This window comes from Ceratotherium simum, chromosome 29 (genome assembly GCF_057802395.1).
Source record: "Ceratotherium simum simum isolate JZ-2026a chromosome 29, ASM5780239v1, whole genome shotgun sequence".
Classification (NCBI taxonomy): Eukaryota; Metazoa; Chordata; class Mammalia; order Perissodactyla; family Rhinocerotidae; genus Ceratotherium; species Ceratotherium simum.
The window spans coordinates 25911953-25934578 of NC_141928.1; the positions used below are offsets into that span (position 1 = coordinate 25911953).

At 44.8% G+C, this 22626-nt stretch overlaps 1 protein-coding gene across 7 annotated transcripts in view; it reads left to right on the top strand.

Moving 5' to 3' along the window:
* Positions 1-21821, top strand: part of PTPN3 (protein tyrosine phosphatase non-receptor type 3) — a 107485-nt gene extending 85664 nt beyond the window's left edge. For 4 of the 7 annotated variants that reach the window (XM_087419329.1, XM_087419332.1, XM_087419330.1 and 1 more), the window contains 9 exons: positions 5883-5973; positions 6247-6308; positions 8116-8262; positions 14454-14582; positions 15520-15665; positions 16202-16337; positions 18034-18106; positions 20199-20302; positions 21125-21821. In XM_087419329.1, the coding sequence (XP_087275455.1) occupies positions 5883-5973; positions 6247-6308; positions 8116-8262; positions 14454-14582; positions 15520-15665; positions 16202-16337; positions 18034-18106; positions 20199-20302; positions 21125-21208 (972 nt within the window). In that variant the 3' untranslated portion in view covers positions 21209-21821. Of the gene's footprint in view, positions 1-5882; positions 5974-6246; positions 6309-8115; positions 8263-14453; positions 14583-15519; positions 15666-16201; positions 16338-18033 lie in introns of all 7 variants that reach the window. The other 3 variants (XM_087419333.1, XM_087419334.1, XM_087419335.1) reach the window with 1 other exon arrangement.
* Positions 21822-22626: the final 805 nt, after the last annotated feature.

The window sequence follows — 22626 nt, forward strand, 5'->3', positions numbered from 1 at the left end:
ATAGATGTCCCTGGATAAAAGCTAAGTGATCCTGCTAACTCGCCCCTAATTTGAGAACCACCTTCCCAGCAAACAAAGGACCCCTGTGCCCATCCTCATCCAATGACCAGGTGACTTGCAACTTCCCTGCCTCCTTGGCCAGTTAAGACCTCTTTGGAGGCTTATGGAATGCAGTTGATAGAAAGTGAGGACCGTGTATCCTCCTCCCTCCCTAGACTGATGGATTAGAGCGGTGACTACAAGACTCCACCAAAGGTCATGTGGATCTCAGATACCCCCGCCCATCCCACTTCAGCATCTTCCATCTGTACCAAAACTAGGAGCCATCATCTCTTTTCTGACCCCTGTTTTTCTTTAACTCACTCCTACATCGCCCATTATAGGAAACATCCGTTGGTGTCAAAACAAGTGACTCACTGGCTCCTATGACCATTATAAAAGTTGATTTGGAAGGACAAAGATAGCTGAAGACTTAACGAGAGGTTTAAATTGATACGTGTAGAAATTAGCGAGCGCAACTGTTCCTTCAAGATTAGAATTCGTACATAAAAAGTATTTTTAAAAATTTCCAAAGAGTTTTTTCCTTTTTTTAAGATAGGAAAACATAATGTGTGTGGAATACAGAGAGCAAACTCGGCTTTACATTTCAAGTGCTGGGGGCTCATTTAAAGGAAGTGCCACCCAAACTCGTTGTCATGTTTTTACCTATGAAAGGGACTCAGCAAGAATACTTGAGGATACCAGCAGTGGGGTCTTGCATCACGGACTGTGTATTTAAAGTAGCACTATTGAAGGTCCCAAAATTACCAGCAACAATGTCAGTTCATCTCAGCAAACCTTATGGGAAGGTAGGGAGAGGCTTCAAGACGGTGGCCCTTGCCCTCTGGCTGGGTCAGGTACAGGGGAAAGGGGAACTTTTCCTTTCCCATGTGGACGAACTGCCCATGAGTAGTGAATTATGTCTACAAAGCAGTACTAGGAAAAGAACCTCTCGAGGCCTTCATGAGAAGTGAGTTACCCTTAGCTTAATTACGTGACTCCATGCCACCTCTTGTCATGCTTTACTCAAGGAGTTTGCACCCTTTGTTCAAAGCAGCAGATTCCATTATTCCTTCACTCTACACATTTTTATTAAGCACCTGCTATGTGCCAGGCACAATGCTGGCCTAGGGTTTATGGTGGTGAGTAAAACAAACAAGATACCTGCCTTTGTGAAGACCACCGTTTAGTGCTTGATCCGGGAAGCAACCAGTAAACAGCTGTTTTGAAAGTCGTTGCCTGGGGCCGGCCCCGTGGCATATTGGTTAAGTGCGTGCGCTCCTCTGCTGGCGGCCCGGGTTCGGATCCCTGGCGCGCACTGACACACCGCTTGTCAAGCCATGCTGTGACGGCATCTCACATAAAGTGGAGGAAGATGGGCACGGATGTTAGCTCAGGGCCAGTCTTCCTCAGCAAAAAAGAGGAGGATTGGCATGGATGTTAGCTCAGGGCTGATCTTACTCATTAAAAAAAAAAAAAAAAAGTCATTGCCCTTCAGTGGACTCTGGGTCATTGCTGAGGGCACAACAGGAAGTCTCTTTCTACTGTTTGCTCTCTCCTTACCCATTGTCCCCTCAGTCCCTTCCCCCTTTTTTTTTCTGTCTTTTCCCTTTTTCTTTCCTCCTCTTGGCTTCTCAGCCTTTAGGAATTGCAGTGAGAATTCCCCCTCCGTCTGGTCATACAGTTGATGGAGTGCTTGCTTCTGCTGCTAGGGGCCTTGCCGGCACCCAGTGCTTGGAGCCAGTGGGTGTCCGAAGCCCTCATCCAAGGGATTGATTAGATTTCACATCTCTGGTTGGGTGAGAAGTCTGAGGAGATCAGAATCATCTCCTGTTGCCCTCTCTCTAATATTAGATGACTTTTTCAAAGGAGAAATGTTTAAACTGGAACACCATGGCATCTTACCGGTCCTACCCGCCCTGTGCTAGAGAGCTCCAGCTCCCGCTGTTCAATTTTCTGTCTTTGGAGGCCAGAGCTGGTGATACTGACACTGCAATTTAAATACAGTTGTTCCATAGCAACCTCTCCAGCAATCTTTTTATAATTTACCTTATTTTCACAGCTTCTTAGAACTGCACTCTGACAAGATGAGAACAAAGCACTTTAGGACATAAAAATTAATAGTTTTTAATAAAAGTAAGTGGTCTTATGACCCTCTGTCCCTGTGACTGTCTCTAGCCTCCTGATTGCTCTCATTCTAGGGCAGAATTTAAGGGATCTGTGACTGGGAGCTCTTGCCCAACTCACATATCTTCAGTCCAGGAATAACCGAATCAAATTGTGTTATTCCAGAGTAGTTCTTGAAAGAGCCTTATCTCGAATTCTGGCTAATATAATAGTGTTGAACTCATTTCCCTCCATCCCTGACCCTTCCAGGAAGACATACCTGTGTTTCTAACACATCACTTTCCACCCTGGACCACCCTTCTCAGCGCAGTGTTTTCATGCCCAGCCTGCCAAGCAGCTCACCAGGTCTGGAGAAGAGTCAGTAAATTAAAGGAACTTGAAAAACAGCTCTTAACACCTTCAGAAACTGGGTGTGAATAGGACTGAAGCAATTCCTTGGAAATAGGATTTGGTGTTGGCCTTGGCAAGGCAGACATAAATATGAGTGTTGTCAAACCTTCTAAAGGCCCAAAAAAATCTTAGCTTTTTTCACCCAGCTCTTTGTAAAATTTTTTATTTTTTAATTTTACACATAGATTTCTTTTGGTGCAATTCTTTTTCTCACTTCAGTCATTTGAATTTAAGAAATAATTTGCATTGTAGTAATTCAACTAATTCAGCAATAGTGAAAGCAAGATTAATAGTCTCATGACCCCCATCTCCTATAGCTTCTTTCTTTTTGTCATAATTTACAAATTACAATTTGGTGTGTATCCTTTTATACTTGTTCCAATGCTCATACAAATGTGCTTTATACACACACATATACATAAGTGCGCACACCTATACATTATACACACATTGTGTGTATGCTGCTATGTATTGAAATGGGATCACCACTATATATAATAATCTGTAACTTGCATTTTTCGTTTAAAAATAGATGAATGGGCATCCTTCCAAATCTGTACCTTTAGTCTGTCTTATTCTTGCATATAATTTTGTGGTATGACTGTACCATAATTTAAGTCAACACTTCTCCCTGTTGGGTAATATTCAGGCTGTTTCCAGTTTTCTGCTAATAAAAAAGATTTTGCTACAGATAAATTTTTTAAATATGTATCTTTTTGTGTTTCTGTCAGATAAGCCTAGGATGTACACATTTAAAAAATTTTAAACACTTGCTATAGTCCTTTATTTTTTATTTTATTTCAGTACTTTCCAATCCTATCAACGGATTGTTACTGCTGAGATACATTTATGTACTGATTATAATTAAAGCCTTTGCTAGATCTGTGCTTTTCTGCTAGACCATCTCAAGTTGATTACATTTACATTTTTATTTGAAAGAATAATCTTTTTACCTCCAGGTTAGCTTTACTGATTATATTCACTTAATTGGATTTTACCTCAATGTAGTTAGTCAGTTGGAACCAAAATGTCATTTAGGGGAATTTGACTCAGATATTCTCCTCCTTCTAGGATCAAATCAAAACCTCCAATAAATCATGAATTTATTTCTGCAAGACCAGTGCTCTAACCCCTGAGCTACAGGGCCATGAATTTATGTCTAGAATGAACTCAGAGAGTCCATTAAAGCTCGCAGATATTTAAGAAGTTATTCAGTGGCTACTTGATTTTTATGAACTGAAACTGTAGAGATGATCAGTAGCTGAGTTTGGGCAGAGATTGGAAATTCTAAACATTTGGATGTATAAGACATGATGCAATTATCGTCACCAGAAATCTCTGTGCTGATTCTCTCCTGGTAATTTCTGTGCAATTTGTTTAGTGAAAGAACTAATAAGAGAAGAACAGACCAACAGAGGCCAGTTTACAAAACAAATACCATTTGCAAACATATAGGGGAGAAAATAATGTTCAGCCTCCCTATTCAAATTGCAAACACATTTTAGTTGATGGTGTTGGCACAATTTGGTGAACTAACCATTCTCATACATCCCTGTAGGGCAACTTGGTTATATGTATCAAAGCCCTTAAAAATATGCATGATGCAGTAATTCTGTTCCTGGGAATGTATGAGTAAAAAAAATGAAAATAGCCTAATCAAATAGTAGAATACAAGTAAAAATAAGTTATGAAAAACTATAGATTGTTGAGCCAGTAAAAATCATATGTATAAAGAATATTTAGAATATTTAATAACACAGGAAACTAGACACTATATAATAAGTAGGGGAAAAAAGGCTTCAAAATTATGTAGTATTTCCCAGAGCACTTCTTATGAGATGTGCGATCCTCCATGGCCAAATGAGCTTGAGAAATGCTTAGCTAATCAGAGTTCAATAGGCTTATGCGCTGTAGGGCTTGTTTTGGAAATCCATAGAACATAAGATGGCTTGTAGTATTTCCTAAATTTCTTTGACCTTGAAACTTTTTCTAAGGAATACCTATGAGCTTTCAGAACACTTGGGTTCTGTAGAACATAGTATGGGAAGTGCTAATATGTAGTTAATCTCATTTTTTGTTTTTAAAAATGTAGTGTGTCTATGTATTATATATGTTTACATATATACTTATGTATATTTCTATACGTGTATCCACAGAAAAAAATAAGCTGGAGAAAATATGTAAAAAGGGTCATCTCAGGGTTGTGAAATTATTGGTAATTTTTTTATACTAGTCTGAATTTCCCAAATTTTCTGCAAAAAAAAAAATATATATATAGATCACTTCCAACATTGAAAAAAAGTGTTTTTAGATTCCCATGAAGTTGATTAAAACCACTGGTGAATAGTATTTCACTCTAGTTCAAAGTGGAGGGAACAGTTGTATAGAAAAGAAAACTCGAGGCAGGAGGCAGCCTTGGGAGGGGATTGGATGTGTCCGTGGCCTCAAGGGTGGTGGTGGTTTCACTGGTGTATACTGACTCCAAACTCAAGTTGTATATATTAAATGTGTACCGCTTTTTACGTGTCAATCATGCCTCAATAAAGGGTTTCCAAGAAAAAGAAAACTCAGGCATTGGATTTAGATCTGAGGTCAGCTTCTAGTTTGTGATCTTGAACAAAGCATTTAATCTCTGCCTCTCACTTGCAAAATAAGGATCCTGTTAATACCTCTCACAGAGCTGTTATCAAAATCACATCAAGTACCATACAAATGTGTCTAAGATGTGCTTGTACATGTGCAAAGATTGTTTTAATTGGGTCTTTTGCTAGTGATTGTGTATACAGGGAAGTACCTCTTTAAATGAAGTTTACTATGTATTGGGATAAATGTTTTTACTGTGGAAATATACTTCTGAAATGATGAGTGAAACGCTCTTGTTCTTAAGCATAGAATGTGGTTTCACTCTGTTGAATTGGAGGGAAATGTTTTTAGACTAATGTAAATGATTTCCAGGTAATTTTGAGTCCGGATTCTTTTTTTTTCCCCCATTACTTGATTTTACCATTTGTCAAGTAATTGGCATAAAGATGAAGTTTTACTTACTGTGATCCATTATCTGTGACTCAGACCCCTTCCTATGACTTTTTTCCCCAGAGATCCTCAAGTTAAAAAAAAAAAAAAATACTGAAGATTTTAGTCAGTGGCCCATGGATTGTAGACTTTCTTGTTGGGAAGATTTTTCTTTTGATATATAACATATAATCACTTTTAAATGTTAAGATTTTGGTGCCATGCGTGGTAAACCTTAGCGGTAAAGTGTGTTTTCACACTCCCTTCATAGCTGTTATTTGCAATGGTTTTTTCCTTCTCCGTTTGTCATATAGCAACTCTACAGAAAGAAGCCCGGGTTGGCCATCACATTTGCAAAGCTGCCTCAAAATTTGGACAAAAACCGATATAAAGATGTGCTGCCTTGTGAGTATCCGGCGCGAGTGCCTCCCCCCCGACACACACTGAGATAATGTTTCCCTTTTTAAAACAGATTGTCTGGTATTCTGGAACGATTTTCAGTGTGTCTGTAAACACCATCGTCTTTATTGCAGCCATTTCAGACTCGGAACAGTTGGGGAATAGTGTTTATGCTAATGAGGCGAGAGCTGCAGATGGGGCTGGGAACTGAACTCTTGTTTACTTGGTGCGATAAAAATAACGCTTGGAATCATCGGTGAATTCTTTTCTCCCCCACAGATGACACCACCCGGGTATTATTGCAGGGAAGCGAAGATTATATTAACGCGAGTTATGTGAACGTAAGTTCGGACCCTGGATAATGAGAAAGAGCACGTTAATCACTGTAACAAGCACGATAATGGCGTGTGTGGTGCTCTGCGGTTGACGAAGTGCTTTCCTGTTTGCTCGCTCGTTTCAGCACCCCACCAGCCGTTGAGGGAAGGCAGAATAGTCTCATTTTACAGAGGACAAAACTAAGGTTCAGAGAGAGTAAATAATTTGAAAAGTCACAAAGCTAACAGAAGGTGAGACCAAAACTCAGATTCCGTGTCTCTGACCCCATCGTCCACACGCCTTCTGTCCTCAACTGCTGACATTTAGGTGTTTTGGGTTTTTTTTGTTTTTGTTTTGCCAGTGGTATGTTTGTAACTTTGTGTTTTTGCCCCCATGTTATTACTGTATATCCTGCCTAAAAAGAAAAGTAAAACCACCTCTGTGCCTATAAACCAAAAAGAAAAGGTAAAAGATTTTACATATTGTGGGAAAAGTATTCATTGTACTCTGAAAATGCATCTTGGGCAACTTACTTGGCCTCTCTGAACCTCAGTTTCTTAATCTAAACCAGGGGTCGCACACTTTTTCTGTAGAGGGCCAGATAGTAAATATCTTGGTCTTTGCAAGCCGAGAGGTAAAATTGAGGATATTACTTAGGTACTTATATAACCACTTAAAATGCAACCATGTAAAAATATAAAAAACCGCTCCTCGCTTGCAAAGCGGCAGTCAGATTTGGCCCTCAGGCCATGGTTTGCCAATGCCTGATTTAAATGAACAGATGATTTCTCAAGTTATAGGAAATATGAAGAGCTATCCTTACAAAAATGGGTCTGATCAGTGATCCCACTTATTCCAAAACATCTGTGGGATGCGTTGACCCTCACTTCAGCATTCCTGGTGTCTTGAGAGCAGAACGTCAGAAATGGTGGAGGACAGTAAGACCACGCAGTCCAGTCTCCCTGAGTTGTGGGGGGAGGGAGGGCTGAGACCAGGGTTGAGGAAGCCATTACCCCAAACGAATTAGGTGCCTCCTCCCCACCTCAGCATGAGTGAATCGCTGTGGCCCTCCAAAGCCCAGCAGGTTCTGAGTGTCTCTTGTAGAAAGAACTCAGTTCAGAAGGGAAGTAGAGCAGGATGGGAGAGGAACACTGAGGACAGTTGAAAACAGTTAACGTGAATCAGTTCACTTGGTAGCGCTGTGAGGCGATGGATGTGTTCATTAACTTGATTGTGGTAATCATTTCACAATGTTTATGCGTATCAAACCATCATGTTGTACACCTGAATATATACAATTATTATTTGTCAACTATACCTCCATAAAGCTGGGGAAGAGATCAACTCAATGACATAAGCATTGGCAGCCACGCAGAGAGCAAAGTGCAACAACAGTTGATGCTATAAGCCTGTGTGATTTATGCTTCAAAGAAAATAAGTAGATTTTGACAGAAAACCCTGCGTAGCAGAAGATGTGGGCGTGAGGGTTGGTATGTGTTGCTGAAAATGCAGATGCCTGATACTGATTATATTTAGGATACAGCAATGAGGGTCATTTAAACTCTTCCACCATCTTGTAGCTACCTTTCTGATTATTGCCTGCTGAGTGTCATACAGTTTTATCTTAAATGTCTAAGGCGCTAGTGTTATTGTCGAATATCTTTCCAGGATTTTTAAAAATAGCTTTTTCTTGGATTATTTTTTTATTGGCCATAAATTAAGAGAGATATTATCCTGGTGTGATGTCAGTTACCAGCAGGAAGAGTTTAAGATCCAGTTCCCTGTCCACCTTGCAGCAGTGACAGATTCTAATGCCTTAACAATCTCTTGCAGATGGAAATTCCTTCTGCTAACCTTGTGAACAAGTACATTGCCACTCAGGGACCCCTGCCACATACCTGTGCACAATTCTGGCAAGTCATCTGGGATCAGAAGTTATCACTCGTCGTCATGTTGACAACCCTCACAGAGCGAGGGCGGGTAAGTGGCCTGATGTCCAATTCAAATGTGGAAATTGGAGTGAATTGAAATTGAAAATTTCCAGTTTGTGCTCTGTGGAACATGAATTGCAGAGCTGGAAAGGGTCTTGAGTGTTGCCCAGTCCAGCCCCTACCTGACCCGTAAATCTCCTGTATGGAGCTACTGATGGACACCTCCAATGACAGGAAGCTCGGCACTCCACCTGCTCACTCCCTGGCCTTCCCTGAGCTAAAGAGTGATCAGACGGCCCTCCCACTCCTGGCCCAGATCCATCACAAGAGAGAAGGCAGTTCCCCTTACCTCATCTCACCTGCCCCAGAACTACTGTGGCCTCACCCACCCAAGACAAGTACTGGTCCTGAGAAGAGCAGTGTGGGTGCCAGGTTCACGGTGGCCATAAAAAGTGGGAGAAATTATATCTTCTGTCAGCCTCTGCTTGTGTTGCAGCAAAACCCAATGGAAAAAGAGGTAATAGGGGCTTAATTAGGAGACTGATGGACACCGTACTGTGCTTAGCAGGGTGTGCGTTTTCCATAGGAACAGATCACTGATTGTGTAACAGAAGTCAACGTGCAAGGAATACATGTATCGTGAATTCTCTGACTTTTGCATACATCTGGATATCTTCATTATGAAACGTTTATTCAGAAACACATTCCAAGATCAAATATGAATTAATTTGGAACTACCTGCTTTGAATGATCAGTGTGACACTGCCTCCCAGGCCTCTCCTCAGTATGTAGTTCAGAATGCCAAAGTGATCCACTGCTGAAAATCAGAATATGCAGGATTGGAGTGGATAGTACGTTTGAGGAGATCAGTCTACCCTCTCACCTGAAATGGCAAAATAAGAATTCTTAGGGGGCCAGCCTGGTGGTGTAGTGGTTAAATTCGCACGCTCTGCTTTCGTGGCCTGGGGTTCACGGGTTCGGATCCCAGGCACAGACCTACACGCCGCTCATCAAGCCATGCTGTGGCAGTGTCCCATATACAAAATAGAGGAAGATGGGCACAGATGTTAGCTCAGGGCTAATCTTCCTCAGCAAAAAAAAAAAAAAAAAAAAAAAAAAGATGATAATAGTGCCCACCTTGGAGGGTTTGTGAAGACTGGGACAATACGTATAAAAAGCTTAGAGAGCTACCTGTTGCAGGCGTCTGGCAAATGTTAGCTATTGTTTTGTGTGTGTGTGTGTGTCATCGTCGTCATCATTTTCATCGCTGGCTGGATTCAGCCATCGGATCTGGCCTCCCGAGTGCTCTTTGGGGCGTTTGGGCTTTCCTTCTGTCATTCTTTGTTGACTGTCACTCCTAGCTCTTTTCACTCACAGTTTTGATCAGAATCTCTTCTCCACATAAGTCCCTGTTAAAAAACGTAAAGGCCCTGGAGAGGCAGTAGGAACCTCCTTCTAGAGTGCTGTGAGACAGAGGCACTGGGGTGCTCTTTGGGGAGCAGCTGTTAATTCTCCCAGCTCCACTCGCAGCCCCCACCGTTTCTCCATCTTGTCTGCCTGCGTACCGTGAGAGGCTGTCAGAGGCTTTGCTGAAATCACAAGGCAGCGGGTCTACGGCATTTCCCCATCTTGTCTACAAGTCTTGTTTTTGCCTATTTTTTATAATTTTCTAATCTTGTTTCGAATTGGAAATGTAGTCCCTGGGACCTTTTTGGAACTTAGGGAACCCTGGCTGGCTCACAGTCCTGTCCTCTCTCTCTCTCTCTCGGGAGTGCCTGCAGCCGTCTTCTTCTGTGGTGTAGTGGGTGAGAAGTCAGACTCGAGGGCCGTGCTTCCTGAATTCAGATCCTAGCTCTATCTGCTCCTACCTGTGTGACTTAGGAAAGCTACAGAACCTCTCCGTAAAATGGAATAATAATAATAACACCTATCTCGTGGGATTGTGGAGGGGGTTGAGTGAGTTCATAAAGCTTGCCTTCTTGGAAACTGCTTGGCACACAGTAAATACTATATAAATGTTAGCTAGCAGAAGTAGTAGTTTGGGTGCCACTTTAACAGTTATTGCCAAGACTATGCTGTATTTATTTTACTGTAGTAGTATTTATTATTTTTCTTTAAATTGACTCACCTTTTTTTTTGCTTTAATAAATTTCCTTTGAAAGATATATCTTAAATGGAAGTCCAGTATCAGTTGCCATAAATAGAAGGTATGTGTAAAAATACAAAGACCACAGAACAATGTTATTAAATTCTACATAAGTACCCTTGCCTTCCAGGCTTTGAACCTGAGGCCTGCTTGCTCATGTGTGCACTCTCGCTCTCTCTTGATCTCTCTCGATCTCTCTCTCTCTCTCTGTCTCTCTCTCTCTCTGTCTCTCTCTCTCTCTGTCTCTCTCTCTCTCTCTCTCTCTGTCTCTCTCTCTGTCTCTCTCTCTCTCTCTGTCTCTCTGTCTCTCTCTGTCTCTCTCTCTCTCTCCCTCCCTCCCTCCCTCTCTCTCTCTCTGTCTCTCCTAAAAGGGAGTTGAAGTATTAGAGAGAGAATGCTGAAGCTGTCCTAGACCCAAATTGAGACTCTCTCCATGGCACACATGAAAAAAATCCCTTTCCCACCGTGTGGTTCTATGCTGAGTAACGTAGCCCCAGTCTCTTCCTGATCTACCACCACACCCCACACTACTCAGGCCCTGATCTGGGCTATTTTATAGATGACAGACATCAGGTTTATTGCCTTGTCCTTTCCAGAATCTACCAGTCCCCCCATTTGAAAACTGTGCTCTATTTGCCTGCCTGTTCTGAGGCTTCTGGGTGCCTAGATGCTCTGGGTTTTCTCAGAAACTATACTCACAGGAAAGAAGTGCCCATCCCCTGTGTCATGCGGTCTTTCAGTTCATGATGCAGTTTCTTAGCCGACCCCCGAACCGCTTGCTCTGGGCAGCTGGGTGCGGTCTCCTCGTCGGTGTCTGGCTTCTCTTTCCCCTTTAAAGTTGGCTCTACCCTTCCCAGCAGTAAGATCATTCTTATCCGTAGAGAAAAGAGAGCTGTAGCAGGCATGGTTGGTGACAGATGATCCTTCTTTTCCTCATCCTTGTTCCAACTCAGGAGAAAAGGCCCTTTCTTCCATCCAAGAGGCTTGGCTTCCTCGGCTGCTCCCCTCCTGCACTGTGCTGATTCAGTGCCCCCCCCACCCCCCTTTGTTGGTGCCCCGCTGAACCTGAGCTCCTCTGAGGTCTCCAGATGACCCCGTGGGGTTCTTTGTTTCCCAGCCCTTTCTTCCTAACTGGACCCCTTCCGGCTGGTTCCATCGGGTTCCTGCATTAGAGATTCCCATCTCCCATGAGTCACAGCATTCCCTTCTCAACCTCTGGCCCTGGGAACTTTTGCCTCTCTTGTTTACCAATTGTTAGAAACCTGTTCTTCTAAAATCCAGGCTTCGTGTTTCCTCCCTCTCCTGTGACAAACTCTCAGGAGCCCTTTATCCTGAGGTCCCTTATCTGGTCCCCGCCTCCACCCACTGGTTCATCCTGATTAGGAGGCAGTCACTCCAGGCGGCAGCTTCTTCCCTTACTTTTTCCAAGAAACGACATTTTCCACACGTCTGTGTGTTTTCTCTCATACTGTGCATTTAGTTGGGTGGGGCTCCCTGGAGACGTGTGGCTGGCCCAGTCACCCATCCCCGCTCTGCCCTGCGCTCGGGCCTGCTAGGGCAGAGGGCCTCCTCCAGAGCCTCGTATGGCTCTGTGTCTGTGAACCACTCTCCCTGCAGGCTCGCTCTGATTTCTCCCTTGTGTCATTCCTGCTCAAAGTGTGTTTCCTTATGTTCTTCCTTCAGGTTCCTGGGTTTCCTTGTACAGGAAGTAGAACTATAGAGGTACAGCTTTTCCGTTGAAAAGGTCAATCTCCCTCACCTTCCATCAAGGATGTTTCTTTTGGGGGAAAAACTTATTTTTTATGTCTGTGTATGCCCTGCTTCTTATATGTGTGATCCGACACCAGTTGATTCACTCTCTGAGCCTCAGTTTACTCATATGCAAAATAGAGCCAATAATAGTACCTAAGTCATAGGGCTCTTTTGAGGCCAAGATAAAATAATGACCATAAAAAGCAGCTGGGGCTGGCCCGGTGGCACAGTGGTTAAGTTCACATGCTCCACTTTGGTGGCCTGGGTTTGTGGGTTTGGATCCTGAGCACAGACCGACACCACTCATCAAGCCATGCTGTGGCAGTGACCCACATACAAAATAGAGGAAGATGGGCACAGATGTTGGCTCAGGGACACTCTTCCTCAAGCAAAAAGAGGAAGATTGGCAACAAGTGTTAGCTCAGGGCCCATCTGCCTCACCAAAAAAACAAAGGCAGCACATCCTGCTTAGCGTATACTGTTCACAAGATAGCAGGCTTCAGCACGGTCGCTCCCCACGGCAGCAGCGTTAATGTAGAAACTGAGGCTCAGAGAAGTTCAGTCATGCCCAGGAGCACACAGTCGGTTAGTGGAACCTGTTAACCAGGCTTGAAACTCAGGATTGCCACAAAGTTCTTGCTCTTCCCACCACACCCCCGGTGCTTTCAGATCCAAATAGACCCCAGATCTACATTCCATCAAGGAGTAAAGAGAGTCCCGTTCTGGTCAGATTCACTGGGAGTCTCTGGAAATATAGATATTTGTAGCTCGGCCTTGCACGGGCTGGTCACTTTGGAGAATCTCTTCCCTCAGCTGTCCTGTGGGCAGGCCCCTCGGGAGCCTGCGGCAGAGATCTGCACCCCCTGCACAGGTGGGGAGGACGCAGGTGTCGGCGGTGCGTGTCAGCTCTGCCTCAGTTTCCACGGACAGCAGCCCCTTCGTCTAAGCGAAGTCGGGAAATGGCTCCTAACCGACATACCCAGGTTTAAGGCTCACAAGTAGATTCTTAACTCCACCTTTATAGCAGCGTGTTTTAATTTCGAATATTCACTGTGACATTTGAAAATAAGAGTAGAAAAGCTGTTTCCAGACAAATTATGTGCATCCATAGGTTTGTACCCGCTTTCAGCTGTAAACAAATGTAATTTTTACATAAGTTGATACAACTGTAGGCTTGGTGAAAAAAAATCTTTTGAGTGAGTCCGAATTTGACTGACGGAGCTATGATGGGATGGACAGCTGGACCCTGAATTTTGCTTCTAAGCCAGAGGCAGGAGTTAGAAGGCAGTGGCACAAGCTTCAGGATTTGGAAGGGGGAATAGAAAATGAAGAGAGGTGGTGGGATCAGTCGGCCATGGGGAAGCCACAGCAGCCCTGAGACCTTGGGCGGGCCGGTGAATCCCGCTGAGCTGGGTTTCCTCTTTCCGGTCTGCTCCCTGGGGCGTATCAGCTCCGTAAGAGTCGTACGTGGAACATTTGAGGGTCAGGAGGATGCTGCTAAAGTGCAAAGGGATGTTCGTCTCAGTTTGGGGATTTCTTTCATCTGGATTTTTGTGGAATCTCTGGTCATCCTTTTTCAAGTTGATGTGGGGCCCATGGCAACAACGGTAGTTAACAGCCACCATTGACCTGACCCCCCGCCCCCCACAGTGAGCACAGCACTGCACACCAATGTCTCCAGCCTCTGTCACCATCTGTGAAGCAGGTGCTGTCTGCATCTTTCAGGTGAAGAATGTGAAAATCAGAGAAGTTAAGAAAGAGGTTCAAAGTCTTATGGCTCATAGGTAGGGGAGAAAATGATTCCGGCAGACTCCCAAATGTGTGCTCTTAACCACTGTGCCTGAGACCTTCTACCTCAAGAGGTGGGGGGGGCGGGGGGGATGGTGAAGAAGGGGTGAGGTAGAAGTGGGGTGTTGAGAGCAGAGAAGGGGCCTGAGGGACTGACGTGGGCTTGAGTGGAGGTGAAGAGGTCGCTCCTAAGTCAAGGCCCCGTGGCTGAGGCCTCTCCTGTTTTTCCAGCTGTTACCCAGGTGATGAAGAAAAGTCTCTATACTCATCCTCCAGGCTCTGGCCCCAGGCTAGTTTGAGAACTGTGGCCTTGTCCCTAACGGGCCGGCCCCCACCCCACTTTCCAGACAAGGAAAAAGTTTCCTCTGCCCTCCTCAGAGAACAGACGCAGAGCAGATGGGCCTCGCCTGAGTTTCTTTCCTCCCAGCGGCTCTCAGAGTACCTGGTGTGAGAGAGAGGGCTCTGGCTGAACGCCCACCCCGTCTGTCCAGTTAACTGCTCATGTGCCCCACCCCACAGCAGAGGTTAACTCACACATGATGGTTCCCTTGCAGACCAAATGTCACCAGTACTGGCCTGATCCTCCCGACGTCATGGAACACGGCAGCTTTCACATCCGGTGTCAGTCAGAGGACTGCACCATCGCTTATGTGTTCCGGGAAATGCTGGTCACGAACACCGAGGTGAGCAGTGCCCCTGCGGTGAGTGGTCCAGGGGAGGGCACAGTTCAGAGGCAGGTGGATCCTAAATCAGCCTCCACTGTGGTCCCAGGTAGGGCTGTTCTTTCCAGGTCTGTTCTACTTTTTCACCTGGTGAGCATTTCAGTAAAAGAGCCAACAACTATGTTCACAGCAGCATTATTCACAATAGGCAACAGGTGGAAACAGCCCGTGTCCACTGACAGATAAATGGATAAACAAAATGTGGTGTATCCATACAATGGAATATTATTCAGCCTTAAAAAGGAAGGAAATTCTGACACATGCTACAACATGGAGGAACCTTGAATACATTACACTAAGTGAATTAAGCCAGTCACAAAAGGCCAACCATTGTGATTCCACATATATGAAGTACCTGGAGCAGTCAGATTCCTAGACAGAAAGGAGAATGGTGGCTGCCAGGGGCTGAGTAGAGAAGGGAATGAAGAGTTAGTGTTTAATGGGTACAGAGTTTCAGTTTGGGAAGATGAAAAAGTTCTACAAATAGATAGTGGTGATGGTTGTACAACATTGTGAATGCACTTAATGCCACTGAACCTGAACTGTACACTTTATAATGATTAAAATGATAAACTTCATGTTGTGTATATTTTGCCCCATTTAAGGAAAAAAAACCAACGTGTGTGGCCCTAATGGCAAGTCCTATAGGAGTGAATGAGAAGAAATCTGCTGTGGGCAGACGTAGTGGAGGAGGGTGACCTGAGCTGAGCCCTAGAGAATGGGTGTCTAGGGAGAGAGTAGGTGAGGAGGGTGGGCGGGAGTGGGCAGGGGCCACAGCAGGGCTGTGCATGGTGGGAGAAAGAGCATCAGGAGACAAACACCCTGGCTGGAGGGGGGCCGGGGTCCTCCTGCCCACCGTCAGGATTGGCTCACCAAGGCCACTCTGCATCTTCCGCAGACCAGAGAAGAGCACACTGTGACGCATCTCCAGTACGTCGCGTGGCCTGACCATGGCGTGCCCGATGACTCCTCAGACTTTCTGGAATTTGTAAACCATGTGAGGTCCCTGAGAGTGGACGGTGAACCTGTGTTAGTTCACTGCAGGTATGGTGGCTTGTTGGTGGTGTTTTTTTTTTTAATACTCCTTGGAAAGGCCTGGAGAAAGTTGGCAGACATCAACCACCCCTAAATCCCCCAAGACTATATATGCTTTTACAGAGCTCTGTTTACTTTATTTCCTCACTATTTGAAGGATTTGGTATTTTATGGAGCATAAACTTCTGAATGCAGCACAGAACTGAAGAAGCATGTCCCTCCCTCATCTTTCCCTCTGTCCTTGAGTCGACTGACCTTCGCAAGAGATGTGAATAGGACGGGGGTGGAGTTTGCATTTAAAGGTGGATTTCTTTCCTTTGGTTTTTAGAATACAAGATTGTCTTAGACTGTATGAGGCCTTAGAATGTACGAGAGGCTTTTTTCAGCCTGCTTGAAACACGCACTCAGAGTGTGTGTTTTGTGTTCTTGAAGGTCAGGGGAGGCAAGCGCTGTCTGAGTCAACGTGGGTGCTGGTGAGGACTTGAGCCGGGCTGCGCAGAAATGCTGCCTGAGCAAATCCCCAGACTCTGCTCCTCTCCCCCCAGTGCTGGAATAGGTCGAACCGGCGTGTTGGTCACCATGGAAACAGCCATGTGCCTAATTGAGAGAAACCTGCCCGTTTACCCACTGGATATTGTCCGGAAAATGCGAGACCAGCGTGCCATGATGGTGCAGACGTCAGTGAGTAGAAATCCCATAATAAAAATAGTAACAGTGGCCGACACTTCCTGAGCACTCGCCTTGGACTGGGCCTGTGAGAAGGGCTTTGCAGGTCAAGAGACCGAGGCTTGAGGGAACTGAGTCACCTGCCCACGGTCACAGAGTTTGTCAGGGGCCAAGCCACTCCAAAGCCTGCCCCATCTGACCTCTGCCTTTCACTGCCCTCCACTTCTGCTGCCTCCGTGGTTTGTTTTCTGCCAGCCACTCAGCCAGGCAGCCACCCTGGGTGCATTCTGCATTGTCAAACCACAGGCCCATCCTTTGTCCATCAGAGGTAAGCAAGGTCACCCGCGAGTTTCACCCCACCTGCGCTGCTCCTAGGTGAGCCTTTTGGCTCAGTGGACACTTCACATGGCCCTGCTGTCTCCCATCTTGGGCTCTCTCCTACGTAGCTCGTGCCTGGTTACTTGGCACTGCAAGTGTCCTCAACGAAATCTTGTAGTTTTCCCCCAGAATGACAAGAGGCAGTGGGGTGTGGTGGAAAGACCATGAGTCAGACTCCCCTACATATGGGGTCACCTTTAACTAGTCCCTTTACCTCTCTCCGAGCCTCAGTTTCCCCATCTGCAAAGTGGGGACCATTCTACATTCATTCATTCATTCATTCATCCATTCAACAGATAATTGCACAAACAGGAGAGACTCAAGCTCGTATGAGTAGAAGAACTGGATTAGTTGATTATAAATCGCAGCAGCAATAGGGAGAAGTCCAGGGGGAGTCGAAGAACTTTGTGGAAGAGTATCGAAAGCCAACTTTGGAAAGTCAAGGAAGGCTTTCTGGAGGAGTGGCCTCTAAGGCAAAATCCCTGGATGGATAAGGAGGAGTTAGCCAAGAAAGGGGTTGGAGTTCCATGTCGCAGCCAGCTCTGTATCCTCACAGGCTCATGGACAAAGTTCATAAGATTTCTCTAATGTTTGTGAGCTCTTGTTTTATATTCATGTGTACCCAGGAAATCTGGTTAAGAGAAAAAAATCAGGTTACTAAGGCTGTTCTCGGCCCTCTTTTGCGGTATAGAGGACCTCATTAAAATTTTTTAAAATACATCATTTTCGTAGATGTTCCTAGCTGGTGGGGCTCAGTCTAAATGCTTTCTTTTGCTCTGTACATTTCAATACAGTAAGTTTCTTAGGGGGTTTTAATATAAAGAACCATATCCCGCAGAGCAGCTTTCAGTGGCTCTGCTTTCTAAGACAGAATCCAGACTCCTTCCCCCAGCACAAGGCCCAGTGTGACCAGGTCTGGGGCCCACCTGTGCAGCCTCTCCTTCCACACCCGAGCGTTCCATGAGGCCTGACGACACTTCTCAGAATGCACCATTGTCCTTGGGGCGTCCATACTGGTACCCTGGCATGGCCACCCTGCAGTGATCTTCGCCTCTTCCCTGGCACCTCCAGACTGCCGGCTCTTCCCTCTGCTCTGTGTCCGTGACACTTTGCCCATCCCTCTCCGGGAGCAGCCCCCCCCCATCACATAGGAATAGTGGGTTCACAGGTGTGTCTTCTCCCCTGTTTCTCTGGCATGTAGCAGGGTCCGGCCCAGCCCAGAGCTGGAGCTCAGAGGGTGCTTACGAATGACGGGGAAGAAGAACCGCGTATGTGGCGGAGGCCGCGTTTCTGGGGCTGCTGGTGGGCATGACGGCTTTCTTTTCTCTTCCAGAGCCAGTACAAGTTCGTGTGTGAAGCGATTCTTCGTGTTTATGAAGAAGGCTTAGTCCAAATGCTGGATCCCAGTTAAGACAACTGTGAAATGTTCATTCCTCTCTCCCAAGCGCATCCTCCTTAAGGACAGACCTTCTTCTCTCTGGAAGCACCAAGAGGGATCTGTAGGCTGTGGGAAAGGAATGAGCACATTTGAACCCAGGCACTTTAAATTTCTGTAGAAAAGCTATCGTGTACATAGGACCTGTGTACATACGCATGCAGTCATAGCGTTGCTTAGGCCCGTTGTTCCTCCAGAGAGAAACAAGCCAACGGAGATCTCAGTTTGGGGCCTGTCTGAATGCGTTCCTCCCCAGACATTACCGCGTTCCTGTAAACCACCCTTGGGCAATCGAGAGGGGACGCTAGCAGTGCTGTTGACCTTCCAGAAACAAGATGGTGTGGCTATTTCGAGTTGCTGGGATGTTTTGTGTGTGTGTGTGTGTGTAGGATGCTAAGGTCTGAGCTTTCCGTGCTTCTAGGCGGAGCTCGAACAGTTAGCGTTCACCCCCGCCCCAATGCTAAGGAGACCCTGTGAATGTACTGAAAGGCAGGGTGCTGGCATTTCAGGCTGAAGGACGAGCAGGACCTTTTTCTGCCCTCCCTCCCTTTGTCTTATCTCCCCGCCCCTTCCGATATTTGTGTGTCTGAGAATCGTGTCCACGATGCCCGCTTCCTCCCTGCGTGAGTGACCCTCCTCAGGTTCACACGCAGTGCCTGAACCGGGTGAGTAACGTAGGTTCGGGGGAGTTCTCAGTTGAGACTCGGAGAACAAGGACTCCTAAGGAGGTGGTGTCTTGTCATCTCGTGGGTTAGTTTCAGGAGCGAGTGCTTCTTGCCTCTGCTCGTCTCTTGCTGTACGTTCAGAACCCAAGACTGGAATCATCGACTACTGAATCTACGACATGGATTGCTGCTACTTCAAGCTATTACACTTGAAACATTATGCTTTTCCTGAGGGGAGATGGGATTTCATCTACATATTTAGAATCTTTGGCCCTTCTGAGGAAAGATCTTCTAGTCATTGAACCATGGGAAACCCAGCTTCTGGGGGTTTGTCCGTGGATGTGTGTGTGTGTGTGTGTGTTTGTGTGTGTGCGCGTGCGCGCACCCATGGTTGAGTGTTTCTCAGGATTACTAACTTGATTCAAATTACAGTTGAGTTTATATAAAGAATGAGTCTCTGTATAGAAGAACAAATGTGTGCATTCACCCTCAGTTACAATGGTCTCCATTTCATTTCAAAGGAGAGGATCAGACTATCTGGATATAAACACAATTTGATGTTAATTTATTCTAAGTACACCATGATTTTGATTGTCCTAAAGAATTCTGCCTTTGTTAATACTGTGTTAAATTTTTTAAAAATTTATGGCAGAATCGTGGCAAATTATTATTTAAGGAAAATAAATTACATAAAAATTTTAATGTGGTATTTTTAAATAGCAGTTTTTATGTATCCAGAAGAGGAAGCTAAGCCAGTGTCTTAAAGGGATTTATAGAAAAAGGAGGCTTTTATATTATGGTACACAGAAGTGAAGCCATTTTGATGTTTAGCAAACTCGGGACCAATTGAGTAGTTTCCTGGTTACAAGAGGGATAAAGACCTATATGATGGGGGCCAGGTTTCTAAAGGTCGTTTATCTCCAGATCTAGCACATTTACTTGCATACTTCCCATCTTTTCCCCACCAATATTTTACTGCTGAAATGGCAGGGGTGGGAGGGAGGTGTTACACAGTGCTGTGTCCCCATACTGTGAAACAGACCACCTATGCCCCATCCTGGACGTAGTGTGAGGCAAGCAAAATGAAGCATGGAAGTTTGGAGCCAAGCAGTAGAAGATTTGGTTCCTGGTCCCATAACTAGCTCTAGGCCTAGTCACTAAGAACACTACCTCTATTTCGTCATCCATACAGTAGGAAAAATAATACGGAGGACTTTAGGCTAAATATGAGGATTGAATAAAATCGTGCTATCACTGTGAATTTTCATCAGCTGGAATCCAACACTGCTGTGGATGAGTTACGTGGAAAAGTTAACTTATCAGTGATTAGCCCAAAAACCCACGAAACAGAAGTAGAATCATACGAGTTTTTATAAGATAAAATTGCTTTTCTTCTAGAGAGAACCATGAAGCAAAAAGGAATATCATGCCAGTACCTTTGTTCAATCTGGACTCAGAAAAATTCTATCAGCAAAGCACCAAAACAGGGGAAGATGGGAAAGGTGAGGTGAATTTAAAGGCAATCAGGATACGTAGCAGATCATTGCCATTTGATAAAAATGCTTCATCACCCTGTCTGCAAAAGCTTGAGAAGTCTAAATGTGTTTGGAGATTTGTGTTTGATTGTTTTTTTTTTTAAATAAATTGTTTAATATGGTCGCAGAAATGCTGCCATTATTGTTACATAAATTTCTAAAAAGCTTACCAAAGGTTGCAACCAGCCTTTTTCTGCAGACCAGCAGTTCAGGCTGTGCAGGCCAGCAGTTCAGACCCAGCTGATGTTACCAGGAACAAAATCCATGAAATACTGGGGAAGAACAAGATGAGAATTATCTAATGGGGAAAAATATGCAAGTAAATACTATAGCTACTGCCAATTAAATTCTGTAGCTCAGGATTCCTGCTCCACCACCTTATACGTTTAAGCAATTATACTTAAGCCTTTTAGTCCTAAGTGAAGAACATCAAAATCAGGATAAATATTTTGCCTGGGAAATTTGGCTGGAATTAAACGGAGAGATGTTTACATCCTGCGTTCTGACACTCTCTGGAGATCTAATTAGACACATCAATGTGCTGGCTTAATCAAGATGGAGATCCTGCCTGGTGTCACTCAATAGAACCTGCACTTGGTGTTTGGACTTTCCAGAAAAAAGAGTCAACTCAATTTGGTTGGGGGGGGGAGTGGGATGAGGGAGGGGTTGGATCACAAACTTGTGCTGGTCTTTAATTCCTACCACAGTAATTTATACTTAAATATGCTTTTAGATTTGTGTAGACACTGTTGCTGCTATGTTGCTACTTGACATTTTTCTGTTCCTCAGATATTATCATTTGAGTGCAAGCAACAGGCCTCTTCATCCTCCAGAAGCAACAGAGAGGCAGCATCAATGAGGAAAGATCCGTAAGAGGCAGGACTTGGGTGTAGACCAAGACTTAGGCAAGGTGTGTCGCCCTGGGCCCTCAGTTTCCTTATATGTAAAAGGGAAAGGTTGGGCTGGACTAGATGAGTTCTTTGCTTCTCTCAATTAGTGTTTTACCATTCCGGGAGTCGGTATTCCAGAGAATCAAAATCCCAAATCAAAGCTGTATGGCTACTGAAAAGATACATAGATCACATTTCTGTGACTTGTCCCTAAGAGACTGTCCCTCAAACCTTGGCACTGCTGAATGCAAAGACAAGGATTGCCACCCTCTGGTTCTTGCCATCCTAAGCTGAGAACCTACTCAGTAAAGATGGCGAAGGCTGACCTCATCCTGAGGAACCGAACACGTGGGAGTCTGATGGCCGGACTGTCGCCATCTTTAAAACTCATGTTCTGTTTGGAGCAACAAAAGGATTTGTGTTATGTAGTTTTGAAAAGTATCTTAATTGATCAATGTTTTTTCTGTAAATCTGGAATGTTTTTCATTCTGACCTGTCAGTGACTGTACTGAAAAACAATTTGATCAATGTAAAAACAAGCTATGCAACACTATTATGATGTGTTGACATTTTTATTCTAATAATTGTCTTGATTTCTGGAAGTGTTTGCTTATTCTGTTTGCTTTCTTTTCTTTTTTTTTTTTTTTTTAGTGGAGTAAACTCTCAGAGGAGAGTGCTCTCTGCCCATCTCTACCTTCCCACAGGTCAGGAGCATGACCATCACAGTACCTGTCTCTGTCTTGACCTTGTGTGGCAAACTCGAGATCAGAATCAGATTCAGCTGTCCTGACAACAATAGCTTACACAAAGTAGAAGTTTCTTTACCCTCTATCATGCAGGGCTGCTAGGGTGTCTCCATGGTCCCCAAGGCCCCAGGTTACTTCTGACGTGTTGCTCTGCCATCCCCAGTATGCAACTTCTACGTCAAGGTCCATGATGGCGGCTCCAGCCACGATCTCATTCCAGCTAGCAGGATGGAGGAAAGGGGGGAGAAAAGCAAGACTCCTTCTGTTAGAGTGTGTCATATGACTGTTGAAATCCCATTGATCAGACCTTAGTCACAGGGCCATACCTACTGCAAGGGAGTCTGGGAAAGGTAGTTTTTATTCCAAGAAGTCATATGCCTAACTGAAATTCAGGAGTTCTGTTTCTGAGAAACGGAAAGAATAGGTTTAAGGGACAGCTCCTGGTCTCTGCCATAGCTCACCCCTTTGGTCACCTTTCTTGCCTCACAAAGAGCCCACTCCTTCTCTCCCCAAGGTAGACAACCCCAACCCCATCCAGTTACGGCATGAAGCTAAAGCTAAAATCACCTTTGGGGGATTTGTGGTCTTCTCCGTCAGCTCTGGGTGGTTTCTTGTGGTCTAAAGACCTATAAACTCAAGACAAGTTACCTTCTCC